Consider the following 21,957-nt stretch of genomic DNA (forward strand, 5'->3'; position numbering starts at 1 on the left):
GCCAAACAAGTTCCTTTGCGTTTTACAGGAACCACACCTGCACGACAAGGTTAATCAAGCAAAGAAAATTCCTGTTACTTACCAAAGATACTGCTGGTAAGTTATACAACAGGAGAGCAAGGGTTTTACATTTCAGCTTCTTATAAATTAATAATTTTAAGTGCTGCACTAGACAATTTTCTTTACAATATTATTACTTTAAGGGAAATTTAGCAAATTTAATCACTGCTTCCAACCACCTCGATTTGTGCTCCTTCGGTTTGCTGGGGAGCAACTTGTGCAGGTCCAAGGCAGACTGCTTCCCTAGGCTTTGGCTCTCCCCACACAGGAATTCCTTTCTGAAGGGCTTTCCGCTCCTTCTTGCTTTACAAAGTGCGAAGACCATTTACAAATCTGGTGGTAAGTGATGCAGAGTTCTCCAATTTAAACCGCAGGCTACCACAAAATTTCATGAATTTTTCATGTTAATACATGTGTTCACACTGTATTTCTGCAAATACTGACGTTTGTTGACTACTGTTTAATACAGAACACATTGGCTTAACAGATATTTTAAACATTATAACTAGCAATAAGAGGCTTTCATCTTAACTTATCTGGTTACCTCTGTCAGTACAATCACACAAAAATGTTTTCTACTTTCCAGAGAAGGACCACAGCCAAGAAGGAAATCAAATCAGAATTAGAAGTACTGACTTATGCAAACAGAATGTCCTGCCCTTCTACCAGCTAGGAAAGTGAGTGAAATAAAAACAGAATGAGGGGGAAAAAAACATGTTTTCTAAAACTCTGGCGAATAGTCTACAAAATGAGACGCCTTAATGTTAAATTTTCTTTTCCTGTGCTTTAGTGTTCCCACATTATATACCATAATAATACCGTATTTCAAAGCAATACGGATCCAACTGCTGAGGTTTTTAAAGGCCACATCAGATTTAATTTTTCTAAGAAGATACCATCAAATCCTGGAGTTACATCTTAATGATGTATATCAGCCTACTATTATTAGCAATAACGCTGCCCTCACATTGCAGAAAAGTTACGCCTCCTCTCCTGATAAGCTCTTTATAAGACTTTGAACCTTTGAGAATTTCACACCACTCTGCTACAGCCAGTGTTATTTTGCCTATGGCTTGCTGCCATTCGTGCAGCTGCTGGAGCTCAGTCCCATACCTGTCTCTAGAACCACCTAATAAGCACCTGGTAATCTGCAAGTAACTCTTTTTATTTCACTTCAGTACTTTGGAAAACAAAACAAACAAAAAAACAAAATATTATTAAAGGATGATTTATCAGGAAAAAAGTCAATTAAAAATCAAATTCATGGCAGTAGCATTGACTTTAGCACAATGCACATAAGTGAAAGAGATTCCATCTTTCAGAAAAAACATCCAGCATTCTCCAGTCAGGTGGAAGAAACTGAATTATCTGCAATCCCACAGGCGAAAGAGTCAGTTGCCTGTCTCAGCTGCATGCCTGTAACCTGTACAAATGGCAAAGGGGCCCTGTAATCTGACCGGCAAGGCTGCTTCATCCCCTCCTTGTATCAGCTTGTACATGGCTGCATCCAGTTCAGCAGAACTGAATATATTTGCCTTGAATAAATTATTTGTAAATATTGTTGACAGAATATTTTATTTTCCGGTGACCTAACGCAGTGGAACGAAGTGAATGGGCCTTTGGGAAATACACCACGGGATTTCTGAAAAGATCTTTCAGTAGAGTGCTTTTGAATGTCTCTAAGAAACACGTTCCACAGTAAAGACTGTAAAAATAACTAGATAGGTCAGAAGTATTTTATAATGTCTGAGTATTAAAACTGGAAGCATCCGTATGGTTCTGAAATACAAGTAATTCTTGTAAATTAAAAAAAAGCTTCAATAACCACGAAAACTCTATTAGCATTTTCACTTTGAGAGATTCAAACTATGCGTACTTCTCCCCTGTGTTGTGGTTTCTCCCGTAAGTTGTGGCTTATGTTACTAGCATTTTGGAAAAATTACTAAGGCCAGCTGATAGTTTTAACTTCTTTCACTCAGAAGTTATGAAAGAAGAAAAATAAGTGATCAAGCACAGCATGTATCACTCAAAGACTAATTCACTGAGAATAATACAGCAAATTTTTGAGCAACAAACCAAACAGCTTCCAGACTAACTGGTGGATGGGGTCATCCGCTTTGGTTCTTTCTGAACTTCATAACGGCACGTCCAGTTCTATTCTAACCGGCATGCCTCCTGACTAACCATTTCTCTCCTCTGTCAGCACTGGTATTACTGCGTTCTATAGCTAATTGCATATAGAATTACTTACTATTCATAGCCCACTAATCAGATCTGTTCCCAGTTAGTCTTAAAACACAAAGTTACTGTTTTCGCTATCAGATTTAGAAAGAAGATTTTGAAGTCTCTCATACTTGGAATACCGAAACAACGTAAGTGTACTTTTCTTCTGCTAAAATTTAACACATTTTCCTGAAATAGTTACTAAATAAATAAATAAATAAATAGCAATTAAAAAATCACCAGCCAGATCTGTTCTTAATACCTGCTGAAAAGGTATTAATATGAATGTATAGGTCAACATGAATGACTTTAACACTCTCAAGCTATTCTATGCATACTTCATTTATTATTCAGAACATAGTTTTAGGAAATAAGCAGCATAGCTGGAGCAAAATGATGATTATGAGCTCACACTTCGTGTAAACTCCAAGTATGTATTAGCAGGAGTGCAGCAGTTCAATGTTTTCCACACTCATCATGTGCAGAATGGTTTATTTTCTTCTCTGCACTTTCAGACTCACAACTCAGACACACAGACCCATCCGAGTCGCTGCCAGTCCTATTCACTCCCTACTGCCTACCTTCCAGACCGTAGCGTCGTCTACAAAAAACACAAATGCACGGTGCCCCCTGAATTTTGCTACAGTCAAAGGAAGAAAAGTAGGGAAGCTAAAAGATGCGGAGGTGGCATGGACACAGAGATGCTTCACAGTGATTGGGACAGTTCGCACCCATACTCACATTCGAACAAAGAGCGACTGTTTTGCTGCCAGGCCGGGAGAGGAGTACTTTTCAACCAATGCCAGAGTGCTGAAGCCAAACTTGTGAATGGGCTCATTGGAATCCAAGGGTGGAAAATCTGTGTCAACCTCACCGTCGTCCTCAGCAATGTGGAGACAGTAGGCATTGACGTTATCGCTGAAACAAACAAAAAACGGGTCCGTTTGGGAGGGAAGCTAGGCAACCAATTCAGTTCAGCAGATCGATATCAGTTTCTAAATGCTGTAGAAAACAAATAAGCACACAATACAGGAATAATATACTTAAAAGCCACCAAAGGCATGTAAATTAGTATGTCTCACCATATCTTGCTACCATAACCATGTAGAAATGGAAAAAACCAAAACCTTGGATTAAGGCAGCAAGTCTTACTTCTTCATTAAAAGGACTGGAAGTGAAAGACCAACAGTGATTGAACTACACCTGGTCCACAAAAAGCTTCAAGTCTTCATAAAGCTGGAAGTACTACCTCACCATTTGTGAAAATGTATTTATTTATATGACTGTTAAATTTTAGAATTAAAGACACATTAGCAGTATCTATCTATTTTACTCATAGATCAAGCAACTGTGAAAAAAATATATATACAAAAAACCAACTGAATATACACTTGAAAAGCAGAGAACACTTTCAGGCATGTAAACAGTGTAATAAATAAAAACTAAGGAGTAAACTACAGGAAAAGTAAAAATCTGTCTGACACAGTAACAACAATTAGTAGAAAGGCTGTATTTTCTAAGTATCTAAAAATTCCAATCACTAAAAGCAGTTAAACCTTAGTACTAACAAGCAAGAACCAATTAACACCGCAAGTCTTAAACAAACACAGCGTGAAGAAAAAATAGAAGAAAATCTCAGCCTCTCATTCCCACATAATAAATTCCATAGGAAATTATATATACAAAACATAGTTTTAATATTAGGAAAACATGATAATACTATCTGGAATATTAATATTTAAATTGCTGAGCTGAAAATAAGCATTCCTTCTTATTGTAGATCTGCCAGCATATATAACTTGAATGTTCACAGGGCAGTATATTTCTAAACTCTGCAGTTTAAATTTGGAGTTTTAATTGCTTGATTGATGCTTAAATTAATTAATTGCAAAGTGTATGCTAATTGTTTAATTGGTTGCTTGATCTATATAGATCATTTTTTGAATTAAATGAGTTGATTTACAAAGTTTATTGATTGGATGTGACAATGAATTATTTCGCTGACTACCTGATTTGCAATTTTCTCAATTAATTCACAAACCTTTGGTTGCAACTGTGCTTTGTTGAGTGTACTTAGTCCAGGTGATCTATACGCATCTTGTCACATCTAAGATATTTACTATCTAACACAGGTCATAATGATGTGTTACTATTAATGTAAGCTGGAATTTTGTTAACAAAAAGGTAATGCAGAAATGTTTGTCACTGTCCATTTTGAAAACTTTGCCATACTGTTAAAGAAACTTTCCTGAGACTCTGTACTGCTATGAGGAACTCAAACACTGCTGCAGAATTAATTTTTAACTTAAGAGCACCTAAGCAACTTTTAGGGAAACTGGTGAAAAGCAGCACTGGCAACAGAATTTACAGCATCACAAAGGTTCCGAAGCAAACAGAGAAAGCACACTCATGGGAGGTTCTGTGGTTTTCATTGTTGCAAGACTTTTTAGGAATAAGCTAAACAAAAAAGGTTGTAGATAACAGACAGCTGATCCTGCCCAAGTTATGTGATTTCCAGCTCCTTCTCTGACTCTCTTTGGATTTCTACAAATGTGAACACAGAGCACTGCATGCTCACTGTGTCCAGTGCAACGTAACCTGAAGTCTGTAAAAAACTAGTGTAAAAAACAAGCCCAATGTGTAACATTGTTTTGCATTTTGAACCTCCACAGGGATAAGATGAAAGCCTTGAACTTTAGATTTCAAATCACAAGGTTCAAAATTTTGGAAAGTAGACAGAATGAGAAAGGTAAGTACAATGGCTGACAAATGTAACAATTCTTAAATCTAAAACAAGGACATTTATTTGAATTTTGTATATCAGTACAATTTATTGCTAGAAATATTTTATGATTTTTGCAGGCAGAATCATTACAGCAAATCCCTTAGTGGTTGGCAAGGGAATGGTCCAGTGGGTTATGACTAAAGCTCATATGGAAGAGGCCTGGAACAGGGTTGCTAACACTGTCAGTAATTCCTCATATCAGGACACCAAACAGAGATAATAAATAATAAATAAATTATAATAGGTAGACTAAATGGATACAAAACATGAAGAAAGGAAAAATAATTATTAAGATATACTTTTCCTAAAGGCTGCGCAGTTGTTTCTCCTTATTACAAAATCTTTAGCCTCCTCATTATTCTCAAATTTTATTACTAGAAGGTACATTGCCCGTTTTGCATGCACTGTATATTACATTTGAAGCATTATGTGTATGTATTTCAATTGAATGTCACCGTGAACCTGATTTTTTCTTTTCGTACTAAACCAGGAACAAATACTAAAATGTGCAACCTACACAAGCTATTTTGTTACTTGGGAACAATTAGTCTACAGTTATATCAATCCTTGCTAAAGGACAGAACAGGCAGTCAGCAATGCCAGAACAAACAAACAAACAGAGGCATGACAAGTAACTTAAGAACTACACAAGAAACCAAACTTCTTGGATTCTTGAGGCACTGCCCCTGCCTCTCAGCATTTGTATCCGGTTTCTCAATTGCTGCTGTTAGCCTGTTCTGGGGAACCAAGTAGTGCCTCCATTAATTATTTTATTTTACTATTTCTGTCCTGAGATTTGATTACATGAGACAGCTTCCTTGGTCATAATCACTCTTTGACACATCGTAACATCTTATCCTTCAAGTCAGACAGTGAAATTCATTTCCTCCCACTGCTGACTTTAGCTGTGGGCAGCAACGTTTCATGGAATGCTTCTACTCATTGGCATTGTTCCATCTGGGGTGTGCTGTGCTCCTGAAAAACATGCATGTGTCCAAAGATTTATTTTAGTGGTATCTTACTCGTTAAAAAATAAGCTAATAATATACGTAGACCACTCCTGAATTTATGATATAATGAACACAAATCAGTAACAGCAAACAAAATGGCACCACATGCAAATAATTTTATATTTCTTCTTCTCCAGCATAAAAACAAACAAAAAACCTGAGGTGCTTACCCTCTGAAGTATCTTATGTGTACGTTCAGAATTGCTAAGGCAAATCCTTTATCCAAGGCAACAATATCCATGAAACTGTTTTCAAGAGAGGTTGCTCTTCTGTGCCACCCTCTGTCTACGTCCATTAATCAGAATTCCACTAAACCCCAGAATCCTAAAAAAGGGCAGTTCAAGCAACCTCTCAAAGTCTTCCCTTCCCCATCACAACTGTGCTACAAGAGAGAGGACTACAGAGTTCTCAAACACTTGAAAAATGCTGAAAGAGTCAAATACAATACTAAAGAAAAAAACATTCATCAAACATTCCAGGAACAATGAAAATGAGAAAAACTGACTGGCTTGTATAAAAGCCTCAAAAGTGTTAACCTTCTTTGGACCAAAAACGTCACCTGCTAATAATTGTTACCGATAACTCTATAATACACTGTTTTAAGTTCTTTTCAAGCTCTATGATCCAGCAAAAATTGAAGTATTTCTTTGCATGTTACAGAACTGTTTTAAAAGCAGAGTTACTCAGATGAGTGGGCCTGAAGTACCTGTTCTGTGTACTCCTTCAGTCAACCACCATGATAAAGCAAACAATCCTTGCTCACCAGCGTGAAAAATCCAAACCATTAGTCTCAGAAATTTTAGAGGCACGTTTTTTCCCCAGTGAAGAGGTAAGCAATGACTACCAAACATACTGAAAACTCCATCCATTAACCGAAGCTAAAATTTCTACGAACTTTGCTCTTCTTTTACTGAAAAACAACAACATGACTGAGATAAAAGTTTTATAGCAATTACAAAATACTGCATGACTTTTTTTTGAATTAAAGAACCCAGCTGTATTCATAATTTCAAGTTAAACTGCTATTTATTTTGTTTTTAGGACCCTTATCTCATCATAGAATGTCATCACCATAGAATGGTTTAGAATTTGGTGATATCTCCAGGATGATAACCTGGAAAGAAAAGCACCAAGAAATATTTTAACATGACTATAATGAATGAAAGTGATTATGTCAACAAAATACCCACAGAAAGCAAGCAGGATAATGCGGAAGTTCTATGACAGAATTCTTGTTTGCAGACAAGCATAATGGCTAAAATATAAACTATAATTTCAGTAGAACATTAATGGCACTTCCAAGACACACCGTCACCCAGTACAGTGATTTCTCTCTCCATGAATCTGGAGGAAGAACCTGGTACAGGGCAGAGAAGTAAGAGGCAGAACCTGGGTACCTTCTCTCAGAAGAAACAAACGGAGGGAGTTACAGGTGAGCTCTACATTTTATTTGACATCCTTGTGATCTTAGCCATTAAGAACAGTACAAAAAAAATACATGGGACATAAAAAATGTCTCCATGACACCAAAAGAGATAGGTTTTACATTATTTTTACACAGTGTTTTGAAATTATGATTCTTTACAGATCCATGGCCTCATATGCTTATCATTATACAGTAACCAGAAGTTTAATTGAAAGAGAAATGGATATAGATGCCTGTGTATTTCTCAAAAGGAAATACAGATAAATGTGTAGGTAGATTCTCTAAGATTTATCTACTAAAATATTGACATGAAAATCCATTTCATTATGCAAAAATGCTGCAGAGGAGAAAATTAGAGATCAAGAGGTAGTAAAGAAAGAACATTACTTCAGTTTTGGTTCCCGTCCCTCACTTGTATATTGCCAGCATATTAGTCCAATCAGGTCATGCACCTTGGCATTTGCTATCGTCACAACTGTCATGGGCTGTAGTTTGTCTTGGCTTGCATGCAGTGGGAGGTAGACATCAATTTTTTTGGTTGCCGTTGTACCAACATGACCCTGTCAAGAAAATACATTTCATTAGAATGTATGAAAGAGAAGGTATGACAGAGCTAATACACAACGTGGTGCGAATGGAGGTCTTTTCAGTAGCGAGATCAAAACACACTGCTAGGCCTTAAAATTGAGAGGAGTTTGAATTTAAATTCTAATTCATTTACAGCTGTTTAACGTTTCTGCAAGGGGAATACGAAAGATTTGGCAAAGATTTTGCAGGTTTCCATAAAAAGCCTGAACTTCACTGCAAGATTCCATGTTCTTGCAGGATCTAAATGAAGAAATTAAATTGAAAAAAGAAAAAAAAAAGAAAAAAAAAGAAAAGTAACCAGCGTACCTAAGACTTCAGAAAACACTTCTCCCCACCAGTCTCTAATATTAGCATAACCCTTGTTTCTGTACTTCTGCCTCCCTCTGTCCCTGCTGGAGCTCTGGCTCTGCAGCCAGGGCTTTGCTCAGGGCCTGGGCACAGGCGGCCCCACATCATGGCCCCGCAGCACGGCCCCGCCAGCTACTTGAGCTCAGGACAGCACCAGAGATGGCAGCGCTCCTTGCTCCCTACCACTTTGAGTCTGCCTCCAGCTTACTGGGACTCATTCTCTCTCTTTTCCCTTTGGCTCCCTTCCACCTGCTGACAGACAAACCCGAGCCAAAGGCTTTCACACCGGGACGCGCCCCGGGATGCAACGCACGGAGACACCCAGCTGCAGGACAGGCTGCGGGGAGGCTGCTGCGTTCAGACGGAGAGGAGGAGGAGGAGGAAACTACCACAGCTGGCGGTGGTCTACACACACAAATTGGCCAGACCTAAACCTGAACCTTAGAGGTGCGAGCAGTCCAGAAGCAAGAGCTGCCTGCTGGGCGCCCCGCTCACAGCGGCTGGCAGCAGCACCGGGCGCTCGTCCAGCGGAGCCCAGAGCCGGAGCAGCCCAGACAGGGGCAGCAGCGAACGCTGACCACGAGTGGAGGTCAAGGCATGGGTCAGAAACAAACCTTAGGCCTGGCCTTGGTTTGCCAAGAGAGCCGGTCACACGTATAGCCGAGCCGTGCAAATATTTCAAACTAGCTGAAGACGACCAAGAAAGATTAACTAATATTGCTCTTTATTGGAACTTACTGTATTAAAAAAATCCATCTATTTGGAACTGTGAGGATTAACACAAATAAAATACAAAATGCATAGCAACATAAAGCTTTATAAAGTTTGCATTAAAAGAAAAAATCTACCACAGATTTTTAAACCTGTAATCTTTTAAACAGACAAAAGATTTTATATTGTGATCCCCTCTTCAAAAGCACCCGATATGACCATCTATCTCTGCCTAACTGTATACATATATGGGCTTTGAGAAAAGAAAGTATCATTAGAATTAATCACTTGGAATTCTAAGTAACAGAATAAAAGGATTCAATACTATATTTCTACAATGAGACTATAAAACAGGGAGTTAAATGCCATGTGCTAATTTCGATATATTGTTAAAAACCATTTGATCCTTCAGTGCGATTATAAATTAGAGAAATAATAGGAATTTAAAGATTAAAGTTATTCATACTAGCACAGCTAAAAGCATTATTAAAATCCATCCAAATATAACAAATGTTTTTTAATAAAGCATTGTTGTAGTGTAGACACCTCCTCTTCCCATGTTAAGGTACAGAAGAAATCGTTTTTACTCATTTAGAAGGTGTTAGGTTTGTCCCATAGTCTGGGGAAAAGCACGGAATTGCTGCATTACACCACCTCGTTTGGATAAGCCTTAAGAAGCCTTTGGAGAAGCTTAGTAAAACCAAGATGACACGTCAACGTGTTTGTAGGAGGGACTTTGCATAACTTTTTCATCTTAAAGGCATTTTCTTAAATTGATAAAATTACCTCCAAGTTAGGCAGATTTGGTGCAGATATTACAGCATCCATCCAGCCCAAGCACTTGGCTGTTGTGTGCCTTTGATGCTCTGAGATAGCACCGCACCCAGCACCTTACCTCTCCAACAAAACCACTAACAACAGAACTACAGCTACTCACATAAACAGGTTGTTGGTTTTCCTGTTCTCTCTCCTCTTGCTTTCCTACTTACATGACTATTTTTAAGGGACATTAAATAATATCAGGTAATGTATCCCTAATCTCAAGTCTGTCTGTCTTTGTCCAGGTGCAAACGCCAGCCAGGGGAATATCCTAGCACGCATAAATCTATGCACGTTGCTTACACTGCAGTAATGACCGGAGATAGCGGCAAGAACAGGAGACCTGTTGTTTCAACAATGTTTGCACTTGAATGAGCAAACAGCAATTATTAAGGAAATTAACGGGAATCCTAGATATGCCTGGTTATACACTGAAACCCAAAATGGCACAATCACAAGTAACAGTCCTAGTGCACTAAAACTGATTGCCATAAGACATTACAGGGCCTGAAACCTGAGAATTAGAAGCTTATTAGACTTTCTATTAATAATGAGAACATTCAGTATCACAAGAGGTAAGAGAAACAAGTATGGCCTATAAACACATGGGTCAAGGCTTGGACTGATCAAACGCTAAGCCAAAGAGCTTTAGAAAAAATCTCTATTACAAACTGATGCTTTTATTACAAATGGGTGATATTTGTTCTGAAACAGCGTTAGAAGTCCAAAACATCAGGTACCTGTCTACAGGACTGAATGAATCCATACCTACCTTGATCCAGCAAAATATTAATTGTGCAGAAAGTCCCACAGAGCTCAATTACTACCTGTGAAAAGCTTATTAGGTAAGTGTTTGTAGGTGGCGGGACTGAATAAAATGGATCAAACTATTAGTCTCAGTGGCCAAGAGTCAAAGATCTGCCCACAATGGATTTAACTAGTAATAACTTGTGGGGTTTAGATAGTGCTTATAGTCACTTCTCTAGGAGGGATCATTCAGACCCAGATTACAGGCACTACTGGAAGCATAATTACTTTTTTCTTCCAACTAAAAACAGTATTCCAATTGTAAACGCTGAGGAGACACAGAAGATAAAGTACAATTACCTATATTCAAAAAGGCAGCGACAAACTTTATTAATAGATCCTGTATAAAATTCAATGGAAAATCTATTCAGGGCCAAGGGCCTTACCATTTGGAGTTTCCTTAATAGCCTCCAATAAATCTGGGAAGCATAAAGGGGCTGTTAAATTAACATTTTCCTGATCTGTCACCTGTGGCATAGTTAATTTGTCAAGAATTCTTTTAGCTTGTCACTGGACACTGTATATTCTGACAAATGAAGTCTGGAATAAAATTGACAAAATATCTCGTTAATTTTCTAGGAAATCACAAATCTGATTCCATTAAGGTTTTATTGTTAGAAATGTTAGATTCCACCAATCCTTTAAGGAAGTCAAGGGTAACTGAATGCACACTAAACATTCAATAAATCACAGAAAAAATTCTTAATATTTTCATTAATAGATTCTCTTAAGACTACCTACTATTTTCATTCAGTTTGATCATAAAAAAAATAATTTGCTATTTCTACAGCATTTTCATCTCACTCAAAGCAACGTGTTATCACCAAACATGGTGCTGCAATTAGGACAGAAGACATGGCCCTGTGCAGCATACATAGCCTTGAAGAGACAAAATAAAAAAGGGATACTACTTCACAAATTATTGCTAATTTTGTATGCATATAAATTATTTATTTTTCTATCTGTTTACCTCTGTTTTCAGAACTCTTACTGTCTAGCGCACTGTAGCTTTTTGGCACATTACATGTATTCTTTGCTGCTGCTATTCAAGAACTGCATGAAATTATTTATGCTATTTGACATTGCTGAAATGTACAATCTGCTGAATTCACAGATTTTCTGTTTTCTATTTTTTTATAATTTTATTTAAGCAGATTAATGTATGTTTTTGCACTTTGACAATTAAACACAAAAGTAACAGCAGCTAAGCTTAGTAAAATTATTGGCATTAATACACAAACTTCTTCTGAAAGAATAAATTGGCATCCAAGACTACAGCTGCTGTGAATCCACTTTTCTCATATTGTCCAAAATAAACACAGCCAGAATACAGCAATCTTTGGAGATGTATAGCAATGGTATTTGTTGGTCTCTTGTATTTGTTGGTCTCTTTTCAAACATAAGTAGCACCAACAGCATGCATGCGTGCTACTGCTTCTAGACACAAGAGTGAAGGATATGATAGGCAAATCAAGTTGTGCATTATAACAGATTTTGTAGGAATGTACTTGTAAAGCTGTAATGTTTAATTATATAGCTAGTGGTCACTACAGTTAGCACAGGAAAACTGCATATGGAATGATCTTCATTGGCCACGTGTGGTTTTAGAAATATCTGTATCATTATTTAATATTCTGTAATAAAATATGCTTTAAATATAAACAGAATACGTGAAAATAAAAAAAGTTACATATTTAAACAATCAATTCTTTCAACACAGGAAGTCTTTATAAGATGTAAAATAAACTTTTAATCAAAGCCCACGAGAAAATCTACACCTCTCTCCAATAACAGACGATTTATATCTTGAATGGGTTATTGCAGAGCAAATAATATTCTCCCAGATGATAGAAGAAATTTGGTACAGTTCTTTCCATTACAAGGCCAACATACTCCTAAATGCTCTTCTCAAATACCTGCATAATAGGAACCTAATGCAAGCCATTGAGGAAAAACATATATGCTGCATCCTTCCCACTCCTGTGCTGTTTTGCTGCACACCAGAAGAGAAAATTAGAACAAAGTCCATAAACATTTCCTAGAGAAGTGATTAATTTTCAGCGATAATAATTTACTGCATCTTTCTGTACAGTAGAGTTCTGTGCCTAAGTGTTATATCACTTTAAGATTAGATGTTCTAATGATATAATGCAAAGATTTTACTGAATCATTATTTAGTGGGAGTCATAAAAACCTCCAAAAATTAATCTTTCATGCACATCTAGTTTATCCAAAGTTAGCATTTAATTAGATGGCCTTGGCACAAATGAGCTTACTACTTTATTTGCTCAATCAGTATATGTCTTTTCAGTAATTATAATTAATTCAAGTCATTGACTCACCTCCCGGCAAACAGTGCTGAACATTACACAAAATGGAAACAAATGCTTACCTTTTACAAATAAAATTTCTTTTCACTTTTAAACTAAGTGAAATGTTTTTGGTTTAGGTGACAAGGTATTTAGCTTACTATACAACCCAGTAATCAACTCTTAAACATAACTTATTCAAATATGTATTTAAACAATGCAGAGAAAATAAATGAAGGGGAAAAATCTAAGTTAATGTGAGTAAATATATTTCAAATACAAATAGAAGTTCTAACAGATCAAAGCACAGATGTTTATGGCAATACAAAGGACTATATTTTTCTAAGATGAATATTGAAAACCTATATTTCCTAACCTCTTGATTTAAAAAAAAAAAAAAAGTATTTCTTCATTCAAGAGATGGGAATAGAACAGTCATATATACTCCAATGAAATTGCTTTTAAGGGGCTGAATTGACAAGAATCATCTGAAAATAGTGTGGGTTTGGTTTGTGTTTTAAGTTTAGATGATCAAATATCTTGAAAGCTTTCAATAAGCATGTGGCAGAAACCCTTATACTGTAGTGGAACATAATGACACTACGGGCATATGGTTCAGAGAGAACACACTGGCAGCAAAACAGGATGATGAACGCGTTTATCAGCCTCAATATACAAGACCCACACTACACGGGAATGAAACACGTAGCTGCAACTAGTAGATTTTGGTGCAGTGAGCAAAACAGCATCTAATGTAATATGATGGTTAAATATTTATAGCAGAGTCTGTTCGTTATATTTGCAGAATATTATAGCAGAACTGGAGAAAATACCTGTTCAGTTACACATTATATCAATATTCACAAACATAATGCTAAGTCTTAGTGCCTGTATGAAAAGACAGAGTAGCTCTATCCCTTTCATGTTGCAACACACCATACTATACCTTACCATGGCAAAATAAGAATGTCATTTATTTCATCAGGTGGTTAAGTCAGTATTTGTATTTTACATGATTTTTAGTCTTTTACATTATTTTTCTAGCATTACATTCCTATAGTAATCATATAATTATATGATATCAATACTATATAGTATATATATAATTATATATATTATAATACGCTTATGTCATTTATGGAAAAATACTGCTAGTGAGGCCACTGGGACAATTGACTGAACAAGCGACCATGCAACTATCTGCCAGTTATCACAGTTTTTATATGACGCTTCCAAGTTGTTCTTTTCTGACGAGTGGATTCTCCTTTGTATCATCCCAGCTTGTGTTGCAGGCTTAGCAGATCGCAATGTAAAATTCCATTAACGTTGTTAAATACTTAATTTATCTTATTCATGCTGCCACTATTCATAAAAATTTAACCCAGTAATTTCCTGTTATACAAAGCATAACAAAGTATGAATATTTAACTACAAGGTAAATAACACTTTTTTTTTTTTTTAATTCTAAATTGTTGACTTCACTTAGCATGTCTGCTTTGTATAGCATCACACTATTTTTCAATTAAAGGTCCAGATGTTTCAAAGGCTCCAGTAGGCAGCAGCAGTTATGAGAAATGCTTTATCTGCATTGCAATGATCACTACAACATCAGCTCCAGGCTGCATTAACATACTCATGTTTTATTCCAGCCCTCCTCCTAATGTACCGGTTAATTATACAACACACAGCTGAGAAACATAACCTCCAGAGCTGGACAGTTTCCTTCCACGCTTCCACGTGAACAAATTTTTATATGCACCTCAAAACTATGATTTACATATAAAACCACTTAATCAAATATCCAAAATTACTGCCTGTTCCTTCCTGGCATTCGTTCCCACAATTAATAAAACTATGCAAGTCCTGAGCGAGGAAGAATGCATATAATTCTTGTAACAGCATATTTCAATCATGTTAACATGTATTAATTTATACAACTCTCTTTAAATTAGAAAATTTAAATTAAAATTGAAGTGCTATGGATATGATTTCTTGTTATTCTTCTCCGACAAAATCGAAATGGAGGGAAAAACCCAGCATCCCCTTTGCAGCCCAGGCCTCATTTACTTTCATAGAGGTATCATTTTCAGGACAAATGGATCCAGTCCATCTTTAATCCTGCCACATTCAAACAGAATTTTGCCAGGAATGAAAGCACCTGCTATGCTGCAGGTCAGCACAATCCCTACAGCATCAGTGAAGTCAAACACAGGCCCGGGAGCTGCCCTTCTCCAGAGGACTGAATTTCATACTGGCTGAGACGGCACTGAGCTAGCCATGGCTGTTATGCACTTATCTATTCAGCTCCAACAGTTCTGCTGAAGAATGAAAACACGTATTCAGATTTATCAAAATACAATTGCTATAGCTGCAACAAAAATGCATTCATTACAAGAAACTATCCTTAGTTTCTGTGCACAGAAGGAAAGGAATGGCCTATTTTAGAAGATTTATTTACATTTTACTTAGTAATGCACTTAAAAATTTAATACTGAGGAAGAGATACTCTTTGCAATAACAAAACACAACCAAAACTTATAATTAAAACCACACCATAAACATTATTTGTTTGTTAAAAAATATGCTACAAGATACTTTAATGAACAGATGCTATTCAAAAGATAAACGTTTTTACAAATATTCAATCCTTAAACAGATCGGGCTCTACTCCTATGCTTCTGTTGCATAAAGCAGACAGCTTAAGTTCCTTGAGGACATTTGCCAACCTTAGGTGGAACATTTTTAATACATCACCGTGTCACTTTTTAATGTGCCACAATCTATTAACCACATGGCAAACTAACAGGGATTTTTAAAATATGGGTTTTATAGCTTTGTGCTGGTGATTAATTAAATAAATAGCCAGCATTTCACAAATCATCCCTCTAATTAGTCTAAACCAGACACTTTGCATTCACCGGCATTATTGCCATCTGAAGCTCACAGAAGGGCAGTCGCGTTACGCCGCCGAGCCCGTGCACTTCTCAGCACATCGTCACTGCGTAGCCGGGGCTGGCACTGCACCCGCGCAGCCCGAGGCAGAGGTACAATCTTCACAGGTGCTGCAGTCAGCTGGAATTTGACTCCAGCTGCTTGGAAAAGATGTTCTGTTTAATTATTCTCCCTCATCCTGAAGGAAGCAATCGAGATAACAAAGAAAACAGAGCTGTATCTGAAATGTGACCTGAAGTAGCAAAGTTGCACGCTGCAGAAAATGAACAAATATTTAAGTCAGATACCAGAAAAAATTTATGAGCTAAGTGATACAGTTTCTGTCAAAACACTTCAAAGTTGAAGCTGCAACTAATTACATACAGTCCATTCAAAGAAACCAAGCAAGGCTTATCATTAAAATGACTCGATTATTCTTAGAAAGAAAGAGAAAGTCATCTGTAAAATCTGCCTGAAATCTCATCATTTTTACTGCGCCTATCTAGATAGATCATTTCCCTCCGAGCTCAAATTAAACTCTTAATAGTTAATATGCTCAAGTTTTACTACAGGTTTTTCTCCAAATTATTATTAACTGGAACGTCCTATCTAGGAGGGTTTTTATACGGAAATGTGTTCAGCATTGCTTTCTGACGTTATCCCAACAGCTTTTTCCCCCCAGGTTAAATCTTTGGAGACAACAGAGCAGTGGGGCTGCTCACGAAGATGGGATCTTGTCTGAGGTCATTTTAAGCCAAAAACTACTTAATTATTTAAAAATGAAATGAAAGCATTCTGTACGTGGTAGGTACTTACATCAGCATTTGAGATAACCATTGTCTGGGGGAAAGTCCAGGACTGACAATATTAAGACTAACTGCTACTTTCCACCCCCACCCCCAAAACCAAGCAGGTGCTGGGATACAACTTGTTCATCCACCAGAAAGTACCAGCTTCAAAAAGGGCTCTCTCCTACACAAGCTCAATAGCTACGGGTCATTTGGGTGGTATGCCTAGAAAAGCTACAAAAAAAAGGAAAACCTCAGGAAGTTTTTGCCCTTAAAATACTGCATGTGAAAAAAGCTTGGGTTGGCTAGTTTGTCCAAGTTTAGCTCAGGCACTGGAACGGGTTGCCCAGGGAGGTGGTGGAGTTCAAAGAAAAGTTGACGTGGTGCTCAGGGACATGGTTTAGCAGGTGACATTGGTGGTAGGGGCTGGACCAGATGATCTTGGAGGTCCTTTCCAACCTTAATGATTCCTTCAATAAGAGGGCTTCATAGCACTTTCTTGCATACAGTTTCTTCAATGTCATCCCCCAACCATAGACCCGTATCAGCCTACAGCGTAATAAATTAAATCTCCACAGACAGCTGAGAAACTTTTAATTTGTTAATAAATCAATTTGCTTTTTCTTAAAAGATTTACCAGTATTTAAAAGCTAGTAAGATTTTTATTTTCCTGTTTCATATCTGCAAAAGGAATCTTACACAGAACAGATTATTACACTGCTTTTATAAATTCCGAATTGGGAATATTTAATAAATACCAGGCCAAAGCTATGGTACAAATGGGGTGCTAAATCACCCTTATACTAAAAGATCAACTGGGGCTTTCATATTCTGCAATTCTACCACTCCACATCCCATTAATTACTTCTAAAGTGTTTTTAAAGAACTACACAAAGAAAAAGAAAAAATAAAAATATTGACTTTACTTGGAGATGAAAAATCTGAATTTAAATGGCTAATTTTGATGAATTTTTGAATTTCAGAAAATGGATTTTAAAGCAACAGACTACAGAAATCTAAGTTTGTAACAGAAACAAAATAATTACAACTCCATTTAAATTACATGCTTAACTACAAAATGGGAATTCTGTTGTTACTGACATTATGATGCTTGAACAGACCCATAAAAGTTCTTACCCTGTAATTAATTTCAATGTTTTAAAATTATTTCCCAAGTACAAAGGTCAGTAAACATACAGGCTAAAGACTATCCTCTGAGAAATTCAAAAACACTCATCTTCCTCAGAAAAATTTCTTACAATAAACGTCTACTAGTGTACATCAAATCCTCCTGTGAACTGCAGACATTAAAAACACTCGTTAATAAGACACATCCATATTTCTTTGGCTGTTAAGAACCTTAACTTATGAACACGTTTTTCATTTGGTTTGATCTGTAATTAAGGAAAAGATAATGGCATTAGTAAATTGCAAAAATTCAGTTAGGATAAAATGCAATATGATTCAACCAAAAGATTAACAACTGCATTATAAAAACTACTTTAAAATTCTTTAATTCCAAATAGGGTTGCCTTTAATGATTATTGCTTAGAAAATTCGTCCTTTTTTTCTTAATGCATCAAGCTGCCCATTCATTACATACACATTTTCCATATCTTTTATTGCAATGGCTGTTTTACTTTATTTTATGTTTTAAGATTTCATACTGAGAAACAGTTTGTATGCTTCAGAAGGGTTCCTGTCACAACCTCAGGTCTCCACGCATGGTCACAACTGCCTCCCACTTGTACTCACAAGGCTCTTCACCTTCCTAGTATTTTTGCAATTAAGAGTCAAGCAGAATTCTGATTTCTCACTCAAAAGCTAAGCCCAGTACTTTACAGCCAAAGTGTGCCTTCTGCTTGTTACTTCTTAGCCAAAGAAATTACCAGGTAAGGCAACACCAACCATAACATCAAAACCCAGTTTATTTAAAAAACAACCAACAACAACAACAAACAACAAAACAGCCAAACCCAGAAATTCTCTAAAAAAATCTTTCCAAGTTGCAAATGACTCGGGGCTGCTTTATGACCACATCTGCAGGGGGAGCCGGACAGCGCCCGGCACCGCTGCAGCTGCGCTCAGCCCGGCCACCCCAACCCTTGCAGCAGCACCCATGCTTGGGCAGCTCGGCTGAGAAACAAAAACACAACACACGGCAAAGACGGAGTCTGCTTCCCTGCCAGCACGTCCCCTTCTCCTGCAGGATAAACGCATCTGCCAAACCGGGCTGCGAAAGAACCCATGAGGCAAGCAGCTGCTGCGGGCACGTTAGGAGAAGAGGAAGGCAAACAGAGACAGTGCTGTTTCACAAACACGCTGAAATATTTCAGATCAAACCACTGCCATTACTTCCTATCTCCTCAGAAGACAGTTTCTAGCCAATGACTGTGATGTTTGTGGGTAACGGTATTTGGAGAGAATTAGTCTCATAGAAGAGCTTCACACAAGCCAAATCGCAGTCCTTGGTGATGGTCCTGTAACATGTTAAAGGCTTCCTGAAGCTGTTACAGGCAAAGGAGAACACGAACTTCAGACATAAAAGCTATTTTAAACTTTCTTTTGTAGGTGCCTCTCTGTTCAAATTGAATAGGGATGTCAGGAGGGATGTCATGCCGCATATATATAGACAGATTTGAAGACGTAGCACTGCTAGGATTACACAGTATTTTTAGTATGTTACAACACTGCTTTCAGTGTATTAAGCACGAGACTTTTTTCCTTTACTAAGGGAAGCCTGTAGGGTTTGATGTGCATCCTTACTAAATATAGCACACTACACTACTCTATTCAAGCATTTCATAAACTTCAAAATATCTGCACTGCTCACCCGTTCTTTAGAGGGGAGTATGACAGTTTGCAAACGGCAGAGGTAAAAAGGACTTTTGACAAGGAAAGCATTTTGAAACAGGCAATTACAACCTTAAGCACAATCTTTGTGATAATGCTTCATATAAGAATTGAAGGGATGAGAAACCCAAACAAGATTCCTGTGGGGAAGAACAGAAGCAGGGCAGGCAGATGCGGTCATTCGGGCACCAAAAGGTTCCCTCCCTCCTTTTTTTAAAAAAACAAAACAAAACAAAACAGGTTCTGTTTTTATTACAGAGCTACCTTTTGTCCATCAGTGGATAAAGTAAACCGAGCACCGTGATGAATGTGCATGTTCAAGAACGATTTTTGCAAGTATCAAATTATAAGCAAAGACACCTTAACATACCCAGCACATGTAATAAATGTTCATTAAATTTAAACACACCTTATCTCAACAGATTTTAAGTGCAGTTTGATTTTAAACAAGTAGTCCAGCATTCTCTCTAAGATGAATCAAGAGCATCTTTTATAAGGTACATGCATTAACGCCTGCTTTTTCGTGTTCTTTTCAGAATTCCTGGGTGTCTCTTCCCTCCCTTTGCCCTCAGGAAAAGCATGGATGAGAGTGAAGCTCATTACGTACTCACATGCAGCACAGCAAATCAGTTAAATTAAACCTGTATTTCACCCAAGTTGTATGGAGTGCAAATAACATTACTAACTTTTCTAATTTCATACTCTAGTACTCTCAAGTAAATAAGAGAGAAAAAAAAGTAAAGTTTCCCTACAAATAGAAACTGTCACTTACTAGGATGTGATCTTTTCAGCTCATGCATCCTAAATGCATGCAGAGATATTATATGCACTTTCTATTTAGCAATTTAATTATATCTTTGCAGTCAGAGAGTGGCAATGGTTTGCAGTAATAATCAGGTGAAAGCATTCTCACATTAATATGCTGGAATCCGATGTGTTAATTTGATGCAACTTTGCGTTGACAATATGTGATTAATTTGTTCTAAGGCTAGCTATGCTCCGAGCTCTGACAGTTTAAAATGCTGGGTTTCTTTATCCATATCACTATTTGACACGCCTTAGCCCACTGCTTTGCTAGGACCACTGTTAATTTGTAATGAACTGGCTTTTCAGGGGGCTCCTTCATTTTTAATTCTGTCAGTGTCACCTCCTTGAGGAAAATTATAAGTTTCCTTAGGTGTGATTACTGCCAAGTGCTGCTGATAAGAGGTTTGAGAAAACAGGGTTTTATAAAGAAGTCAGTATTTAATCTGCTGAAACAGATTTATTGCCTCTAGACAGATAAATATAATAGAAAGTTCTTTCATTTAGAAGTCATTTTCAAGTTCTCCTTTACCTCCAATCTCAAAACAACAACATCTAGACAACAAGAGCAATGTTTTAGGGAAAGAAAAGGTGCTATGCAAGATTTATAAAAGTAACCGAGTTCCCATAAAAATGGGCACCCAATTATATCTCTATTCAACAATTCACACGGAACGGAAAAAACGCACACGCACAATTGCTCTAATAATCCAACCAAATGACCGAGGACTCCAGCCTTCAGCAAAACCAACAGGCACCAGTGCTACAGCTAGCACACCGCAGAACACGATGTGTTCATCCCAAGGACATTACTTTATTGAGAAGCAAGGACAGCTCCTCAACAAATGCCCTGTGAGGAAAGCACACTTCTGAAGTGAAGTTAAAGCAGCCCACAGGGTACTGACACTGCTGGCAGAAGAATGTTTTGTACCCCCAGAGCAATGGCACCTCAAAACACCGTGACACAACCCAGTGAACAAGTAATACTCAAGTCTGCACGCACCCAGCCAGAACTGAGAACTGCATCCGAGGCTGCTCCTCAACAAAGAAAGGCTGAGAGCCTGGTAATGAGTGTCTAGAAACAGATGGCGACCAGCTAGAACCACTGAAACATGATCATCCAAAAATATTATAAATAAATAAATTAGTTCCATCTCTAACCGTATACTTCTCCCCTTTACTGCTATGTCAAAATCTCTACATAAAACCTATGGGAAGATGCCAGTGTTGGAGGAAGCATTTAAACATACCCCAAAATTCATACCGACGAAACATTCCTACACATACTGTCTTCATCAACTCCTTCAAAATCTCTTCTACCTATTTTGTACATCTGCTTGTATGCACCACTTCTCACAGGCGATACGTTCATGTTGACATTAAATCAAGTACTGAAACCCACCAAACCTTTGTCACACATCGCAGGATGCCCTGGCTCCTGTATCACTCCTTTGACTCATTTGCCATGGGAGTTGGTTCAACTAGTAGTTACGTT

At 37.4% G+C, this 21,957-nt stretch overlaps 1 protein-coding gene across 2 annotated transcripts in view; it reads right to left on the reverse strand.

Annotated features, from left to right (window-relative positions):
- The window catches only part of MAPKAP1 (MAPK associated protein 1), a 101,294-nt gene that overhangs the window by 49,519 nt on the left and 29,818 nt on the right, over positions 1-21,957 (reverse strand). For both annotated transcript variants that reach the window (XM_068657156.1, XM_068657155.1), the window contains exons 5-6: positions 7,892-8,064; positions 3,025-3,201 (exon numbers count right to left, since the gene is read on the reverse strand). In XM_068657156.1, coding sequence (XP_068513257.1) covers positions 3,025-3,201; positions 7,892-8,064 — 350 coding nt within the window. The remainder of the gene's footprint in view (positions 1-3,024; positions 3,202-7,891; positions 8,065-21,957) is intronic.

This window comes from Anas acuta, chromosome 20, assembly GCF_963932015.1.
Source record: "Anas acuta chromosome 20, bAnaAcu1.1, whole genome shotgun sequence".
Taxonomy (NCBI): Eukaryota; Metazoa; Chordata; class Aves; order Anseriformes; family Anatidae; genus Anas; species Anas acuta.